Here is a 9,351-nt window from a genome sequence, read left to right on the forward strand (position 1 = left end):
AAAATATAAATTTGGCTCTTAGTAGAGTTTCGCTTTGTGCTACCCAAATTCCCTGAAATGCTCGTCAGTTAGTTTCGGTAACAACCAGAACTCAAATATCAAATTTCAAGAAATTCCATCAATTTGATCTGTGGATATGGTGAAAAACGTAAAATCGGCCCGCTAATCAGTTCTCGAGCCCTGATCTTTCCAAAAAAGTTATATGTTCATTGCTTTAATATGAGGAATTCATATATTAAATTTCAATGAAATCGGTCAATTATTTCTCTTTATATACACAAAAATGTATATTGGGCCCGTAGTAAACGTCAAGTTACCGATGCCTGATCTTTCCAAAAAAATTATATGTTCATTGTGTTAATACGGGGAATTCATATATTAAATTTCAATAAAATCGGTTGATTATTTCTCTTTATATACACAAAAATGTATATTTGGCCCGTAGTACACGCCCAGTTGCTGATGCCTGATTTCTTCCAAAAGTTAGGAATTTTTGCGTATGATCGAGCAAAGCTTATATATGAAATTTCAAGTAAATCGGTTGAATATTTTCTTCATAATGTTCAAAAATGTAAAACAGGCCCGCTAAAAAGTGCAGTTCCCGAGGCCTGATATATACCAAAAGTTGATCGATCCGTGCCATGGTGGAAATAAACTTACATATAAAATTTCATCAAAATCGGTTCAGCCGAACGTGAGATACACGCGTGCACACACAGACCGACAGACCGACAGACGGACAGACCGACAGACCGACAGACCGACAGACCGACAGGTTGCTAAAAATAGTTTATTTACACTTCCCTACTATGGAGAAGTACGTTCCCACCGAAAACTCGATATGCAAAATTTGTTGCCATCACATAACCTACCTATTGTTTACACAATACGGTCGGTAAAAACAAATGAATTCTTCGGAAAAGAAATGCTAGAAAATCATACGAAATACAATAAATTAAACGAATTTAACAGATTCTATGCAAAAGTAGGCGAAAATTTATCAAAAAATTTTGAACATTATTACATGCCAAGTAGTAGAACTTCTGAAATATTTAAGTTTAACACCATCAGTCGACAACAACGTCTCAATTTGATTTCTAATATGGCAAATAAAAACGCTTGTGGGACAGATAATACCGACATCAATTATCTAGAAATGTAAAACTGAAATAGTAGATAACTTAACTCAGTTGATAAACAAATCACTTTGTCAAGCTCAAATGCCCATGTGTCTAAAAGTGTGCAAAATAGTTCCAATAGCTAAAAATATAGAAAGTTTCGAAAGCCATGATGATTTTCGACTTACTTCAATTGCACCGGTGTTTAGATAACCTATTGAAACTATTGTTAATAAACAACTAATTGAATACTTAGAGAGTACAAACCTTCTTAATAAACAACAGTATGGTTTCAAAAGACAGTCTAGCACTGAAGCTGCATTATTTGATGTAGTATCTAAGGTTCAAACTGGGTTGGATAAAAATAATATGGAATCCGCGGTAAAGAATACGTTTGGTTTAAAAGTTACCTTGAGGATAGATTTAAATTCGCTGAATATCTGCATTCCTTGAAGCGAGCTCGAAAAAAATTATTTCGGAGTAATTCAGGGTCACTTGCACCAACGATGTTTACTATATATGTAAGTAGTCTGCCTAAATTTAAAATTAGTGGGTAGTCCACATATGCTGATGATCTAGTGATTGTGTATTGAGGATCAACGAATGTACATCTAGAAAATATAGCTCAGCAAGACATTAATATGATTAAATTATGGATGGACTTGTGCCTAAGCTGACTGTGAATGCAAATAAAACAAAACTAATAATCTTTAAATGAAAGCCCGAAGATTATCTGGAAATACATATTTGTACAAGTGTGTTATCCACTTAATAAATATAGGAGTTCATTGCAAAAAGCCCAAAATAAGGCAATAAAGAACTTATTTGGCTATAATTCTAGAGCTGCTACTAGTGTAATTCATGGTGAAAATGAAATTCTACCGTTGAATTTGTACATTGAATTTAAGATGGCAACACAGATACATATTATGATCCTGACAAATAACATCAATACAAATATTGAAATCGTACTTATTAGTTTCACTCTGTCCGTCCGTCCGTCCGTTTGTCCATCTGTCCGTGAGTATGTTTACAAAACTTCTACACCCTTGAAGATAGAAAGCTGAAATTTAATACGTACATAGATCTTTACTAGAAACTTATTTCTGTAGAACAAAATTTTTACCTATCTCCCCCCATATAGAAGTAATACCCACCCCCCAACCCTAAATATGGCCTTTTTTAACTATTTGTTGCAATGAAACCATAAGCATTTTTGAAATTTTGCAAACGCAGAAAGGTACTGGCTTGCTTCCCCTAGCGGGGTATACTATAGTTAAACTTCAGAAAAACAAAGTGGCCATTCAAATTTACCGTTATCTAAAGTTCTTTTTTTCCAAATTTTTGATGTTGTTTTCCTTCTAGACCCCAGTCTGTAGAAGCCTAAAATTTTAAGAGCTTTTAGACACTAATAAATACTTCATTTCTTTAGAAGAAAATTTTTTTCCGTCTCCCAAGTTATCGCCTCTTCAAATTTGTAAAATTTGAATTTTTGACGACTTATATTTCCCAAACCATATGCTTTTCCAAATTTCTGTAAACGGAAAAAGCTAACGGTAAATTCCATGACATTAAAAAATATAATTGTTTTTCTTAACTCATACAATTAACCCTTAAATTCGAGCATTATGTTAACCCCACTTTATAGTAATTTTTGCTTTATTTCAAAGACTGCATACATCGTTCGTCCTAAATAAATGCAATCCTAGAAATAGCTGTTTCGTTTATGAATGAAAATAATATTAATAGTGTTGTAGGTATACATAGACTGTATTTGAAAGCAGAATTTTCACTTGTTGAAGGAAAAAGTGCTACAATACAAACCATTGGTTTGACCCTACTTTATAAACGACAATATTGTATAAACAATAGGTAGATGGTGTGATGGCAACAAATTTTGCATATCGAGTTTTCAATGGGAATATACTTCTCCATGGAAGGGAAGTGTAAATAAACTATTTTTAGCAACCTGTCGGTCTGTGTGTGCACGCGTGTATCTCAAGTTTAGCTGAACCGATTTTGATGAAATTATATGTAACTTTATTTCCGCCCCGGCACGGATTAATCAACTTTTGGGATATATCAGGCCCTGGGAACTGCACTTTTTAGAGGGCCTGTTTTACATTTTTGAACATTTTGAAGAAAGTATTCAACCGATTTACTTGAAATTTCATATATAAGCTTTTCTCGACCGTCCGCAAAAATTCCTAACTTTTGGAAGAAATCAACTCATCATCAAAAGAAGGCATCAGCAACTGGACGTTTACTACGGGCCAAATATACAGTTTTGCGTATATAAAGGGATATAATTGACCGATTTCATTTAAATTTAATACTTGAATTCCTCGTATTAAAACAATGAACATTTAAATTTTTTGAAAAGATCAGGGCTCGAAAACTGATTTGCGGGCCGATTTTACATTTTTCACCATTTTGAAGAAAATATTCAACCGATTTACTTGAAATTTCATATATGAGCTTTGCTCGACCGTCCGCGAAAATTGCTAAGTTTTGAAAGAAATCAGGCATCAGCAACTGGACGCTTACTATACATTTTTCGTATATAAAAAGAAATAATTGACCGATTTCATTGAAATTTAATATTTGAATTCCTCGTATTAAAATAGTAAACATATAAATTTTTTGGAAAGATTAGGGCTCGAAAACTGATTTGCGGGCCGATTTTACATTTTTCACCATATCTACGGAACGAATTGATGGAATTTCTTGAAATTTATTATTTGAGTTCTGGTTATCTGGCGAGCATTTCTGGGAATTCGGGTAGCACAAAGCGAAACTCTACTAAGAGCCAAATTTACATTTTTCTAGGTGTATTAACTATAAGCTTACTAATGTCTAAAAAATTGGAAAGAAGTATTTAAAAGACATTTTTATAATATTCTGTAACCCTTTCACTTAACTAGACAATATACAATGCGGTCGGTTATGTGATGACCACATCAGATTTTTTTTATTTTATTTTATTTTAATTTGCACCCAACAAGATGCTACATAATTACAAAAATATAATAGTTTACAAAATTAACAAAAATATACATTATACATACTTCTCTTCTTCTTCTTCTCTCCTTGCCATTATCCCGTTAATTGGGGTCGGCCCTCCTAATTCTAAAGCGCCAGGTTCTTCTGTCCTGAGTTGTCGTACTTTCTAGGTTCCTTTTCTTGAGATCCCTTTGAATGGTGTTCAACCAAGTTGCTGTAGGTCTGCCTCTCCCTCTAGGTTGTTCCTGTAATTGCAAGGCTTTCTGCACTATGTAATTTTCGTCTCTTCTTGACACATGTCCGAACCATCTCAGTCTATTTTCTTCGAATTTTTCCTCAATTGATGTGATTTTAAGGCTGCCTCTGACGTATGTATTTCGTATTTTAACTTTACGTGTAATGCCTGAAGCCCAACGTATCATGCGCATTTCGGCAACGTGCAGTTTTTGTACATGCTTCTTCTGCGCTGCCCAGCACTCGGTACCATACAATAGGGTTGGTCTTACAACGGATTTATAGACCTTGCCTTTCAACTTTGGTGGTATTTTTTTGTCACACAAGACCCCTGTTAGCTTCCGCCACTTTAACCATCCTACGTTGACCCTATGATTAACATCTTCATCAATTTTCCCATCATCTGCTATTACTGAACCTAGATATTTAAACGATTTTACCATAGGCAAAGGCTCTTGTTTTACATAGACTGTGTTGAATAGCCCATATTCTTCTTTATCATTAAATTTCAGGAACATATATTCTGTTTTATTAGTATTCACGCGTAAGCCATTTTTAGTGAGAACTGAATTCCACATGTTGAGGCTTCTTTCCAGGTCTTCTCTACTAGTTTCGACCAGTGCAATGTCATCTACATAAAGTATATTCCATGGGAGAGGTTTTTGGACATTAGCTGATATGTGATTAAGTATTATGTTAAATAGCACAGGGCTGAGAGCTGAACCTTGATGTACACCAACCTCTACTTTGAACGGTTGGGTAATGCCGACCGATGTTTTGATTTGAGTGGTACAGTCATCATACATATCCTTTACTACGCTAACGTATTTTTCAATAATTCCGTGAGACCGCATCGCCTCATACAGCAACGTTCTGGGCACACGATCGAAAGCTTTTTCAAGGTCAATGAACGCCATATGGAGATTTTCTTTCCTGCTTCTAAATTTCTCGGTGATTATTCTTAGTGTTTGTATAGCATCAATTGTTGATCCACCTCGTATGAATCCCCGCTGGTTAGGTGTTAATGTCACGATTCTATCGATTCTGGATGCTATCACTCTCTCCCATATTTTCATCGTGTGGGTCATTAGTTTTATACCTCTATAATTTTGACAAGACTGTACATCGCCCTTTTCTTTAAAAACTGGGATCATATGACTTTTTCTCCAACTGGTTGGCATACGTTTATCTTCAAGGATTTTATTAAATAATATGGTTAACCACTTGATTCCCACGTCATCCTCACATTTCCAAACTTCTGATGGTATTTAGTCTGGTCCAGTTGCTTTATTGTTTTTCATTTTTGAGACGGCTTCCTTAACTTCGTCCTCATCAATTTGGCGTGCCGCTCCTTCAACTCTCGGTGCTGGTTCAATTGCAGCATGCTCAAACTCATCATTTAAAAGTAGGTAGTAATATTCCTCCCAACGCTTTTTGATACTTTCTTCGTTCGTTAGGGTATTGCCTGATTCATCCTTTATATATTTTACACATCTCATGTCTTTAGTGCTGTTGTTTCTTTGCTTTGCAATTTTATATATACCTTTCTCACCTTCAGGAGTGTCTAGACTATCATAAAATTTTTCGAACGCTATTTCCTTTGCGATGCTAACCGCCTTGGCTGATTCTTTCTTCGCTTTCTTATACTTCATATGGTCTTCGTCCTTCTTAGTTTTCTGCCAAGCTTTAAACAGTTCTTTCTTTTGTTTGATCGTTTTTTGAACCTCATCGCTCCACCACCATGTCTCATTTTTTGATTGAAGTGGTCCTTTAGAAAGACCAAGGTTTTCTTGTGCCCTCTTAAAACAGAAACTTTCAAATTTTGACCACATAGTCTCTGTTTCTTCTATATGTTTTATATCAATTTCAAGGTAGTTTCTTATTTCTTCAGTAAATCGTGAATTTCTTTTTAACTTATACCATTTAATTTTTGCATTTCTTTTCACGTTTACTCTTCGGATTTGAAAGTTGAATCTAAAATCGGCTATCAGTACTCGATGCTGACTAGTATGTGATTCCCCTGGTATAACTTTACAATCTTTACAGGCTTTCACATTCGTACGGTCATGCAGTATGTAATCTATTTGAGAACAGTTACTTCCACTTTTGTATGTTACAAGGTGCTCGTCTTTCTTTTTGAAATAGGTATTGAGTATAGCTAGATTAAAAGCTGACGCCAGTTCCAGTATGTCCCTTCCTTGTGCATTCTCCAACCCGTAGCCATAACCGCCATGCCATTTGCTGTACTGTTGATTTTCTCGTCCAAGGTGTCCATTTAAGTCACCACAAACAACTTTCATTTCTGATGCCAGAACTCCTTGCAGGTGGTGATGGAGTTCTTCCCAAAAATCTGCTTTTGTATTTTCATCATTACCTGCCTGCGGTGCATACACACTAAAAATATTCAACCTTTCGGAATCATTCAACATTATTTTAATTGACATAATTCTATCTGTGTATCTGTTTACACTAACTACGCGTTCTTGTAGGTCCCTGTTTACAGCTATTGCTACTCCGTTGGTTTTAGTTTTTTCTCCATAGTAGTATAGTTTATAACCACCTCCAATATCTCGAGATTTCGCCCCCACCCATTTTGTTTTTTGAATACATGCAATATGTACTCGTCCTCTACCTAATACTTCTGCCAATTCGGCACAGCGTCCGGTTAGCGACCCAAGATTCCATATCGCTACTCTTAAGTATTTCGAGTCGTTTGCTTTAGCATTCATATTTTTATTGCAATTCTTTTTGTATTCTTTTTCATTTTCGTCGCTTATGGGGGACGCCCTAGTTTTTACCATTTTCTTATTTTTGTTGTACTTCATAATTAGGAGATATTTGTTTTGGTTTATGTGTTTTTTTTACCGTCGGTTGCCACCTGACACGAAGACAGTAACCTTCTATGAGGCTTGACCGCTACCGTTGGCTCTTTAAGAGCTCTTCCGCTACCTGGCCTACTGTATAATCCTGCCAATCATGCAGATCTATCACAACCTGAGCTCCAAATATGTCGAAGTAGCCTGTGATAGTCTCCTCTCTCGTCAGTCTCCGACTCAAGACCGCCAAAGGGGTTGGTTACCGCAATCTTGGTCTGAGTTGCTCGAAGTCCAGGGGTCACCACGTGGAGGTGAGAGTAGGAAATAGAGTAACATAGACTAAGTGACACTAACAGGAAACAATGTCATAAGTTACGCGTATTACTCTTTCGACCCCCATACGTTATACATACTTATAAACCAAATTGAATTACACTAACAAAACATTAAATGAATTTATTACACAAATGTAATATGATACATATAAAGAAAATAATAAATAAAAAGAAAGAATTTTATTATGTTATCATTCATGCTGAGTAGGTATTTAATATTTATACGATTTAATAATTGTACAATTAGGTCATATAATTATCATTTGATATTATACTAGGTCAGTAGTGAATTATGAATTTTTTTTTGAAGGTGTATTTTGTAACTGCTGGTGAAAAAAGATGACTAAAACGATTGAATACAGTACAACATCTATTTATTGGTTCATTTTTAGCATATTCAGTCCTATGCCAATATTCTTTTAAGAATTTAGTATGTCTGGTAGGTCTGACGTCGTTGTTGATAATAATTTTGTCTCTAATGAAGTCCACGTCTATTTTTCCTGTTAGGACATCATAAGTAAAACAAGAAGGCAACAAAGACCGGCGTGACTCCAGACTCAACATATTCAGGGATTGAAGTCTAATTTTACATGAAGGAATATTATGGAAGTCATTGGGGTTATATTGCCTTCTCAAAGCAAATAATAAAAATTGTTTTTGAACCGACTCAATTTTATTTCTGTGCACAGAAATAAAATGCCAGATCCCAAATAATACTGCCATACTCAAGAACAGAACGAACAAGGGAGTAATAGAGCGATTTAGTTACTTCAGTATTGTTGAATTCTCTGGCTCTCCTCTTAATGAAACCTAGCATTTTGCTTGCTTTAGAAAAAATAGAATCATAATGAAAATTGAAATTGAGTTTACTGTCCATAATAATACCTAGATCAGTAATATGGTCAACGCGTTCTAAAGTGGAGTTTTGAAGTGAATATTCTTGAAAGAGATTTGAACGCTTACGTGAAAAACTAATAACATATCATTTTTTAACGTTAATATCTAATTTATTAGCCTCGCACCAAGAATTTAGATGTTCTAACTTTAATTGGAGGTAATTAGTGTCAGAAATATCCTTTACAATATAATACATTTTCAGATCATCAGCATAAATCAGATGCGGAACACACGCCAAACACTGAGAGAGGTCAGAAATGAAGATATTGAAAAGAATAGGGCCCAAATGACTTCCTTGGGGAACTCCAGAGTAGACATGGAAAGGTTTCGACTTAACACCTGGAACTTGACAAATTGGGTCCTTTCAGTGAAGTAAGATTTTAACCATCCCAATAGTGGATTCCTAAAACCAAATTGTCTTAGCTTATGCTCAGATAATGTGATCAATGCGATCAAAAGCTTTGCTGAAGTCTGTATATATCGCATCTACTTGAAACCCTCTTTCCATAAACGAAAGAATATCCGATGTAAAAATTGAAAGGTTGGTGGTCGTAGAGCGACCAGTCCTAAAGCCGTGTTGCTCATTATTTAGTAATGGGTTAACAATGGGTGCAATTATACCCGTAACCAATTTTTCAAGTAATTTAGGAATGACAGATTGAATGGCAATTCCCCTATAGTTTTCAACCGCAGTCTCATCCCCCTTTTTATGAATAGGTATGAGGTATAAAGTTTTCCATATTGACGGTAAAAAACCAGAGCATAATGATTTGTTAAAAATCAAAGTAAGGGGATATGATAAATTGTGTCTACAGTTATGAAGAAGTATAGGCGGTATAAAGTCCGGTCCAGGTCCTTTATTGGTTTCTAAGTCACAAATACCTTGAAGTTCGTTGTCTACTGAAAGATGAACATCTTTAAAAAGAGGATGACCGTTATCTATACTGG

At 35.3% G+C, this 9,351-nt stretch overlaps 1 protein-coding gene across 1 annotated transcript; it reads right to left on the reverse strand.

Moving 5' to 3' along the window:
* Positions 1-5,623: 5,623 nt before the first annotated feature.
* LOC129616888 (uncharacterized) lies at positions 5,624-7,084 on the reverse strand. The gene has a single exon (XM_055532394.1). The coding sequence runs from the start codon at positions 7,082-7,084 to the stop codon at positions 5,624-5,626; it is 1,461 nt and encodes a 486-aa protein (XP_055388369.1).
* Between the last annotated feature and the right edge of the window lie 2,267 nt (positions 7,085-9,351).

The sequence above is a fragment of the Condylostylus longicornis genome, unplaced genomic scaffold (genome assembly GCF_029603195.1).
Source record: "Condylostylus longicornis isolate FDR11 unplaced genomic scaffold, ASM2960319v2 ptg000308l, whole genome shotgun sequence".
NCBI lineage: Eukaryota > Metazoa > Arthropoda > Insecta > Diptera > Dolichopodidae > Condylostylus > Condylostylus longicornis.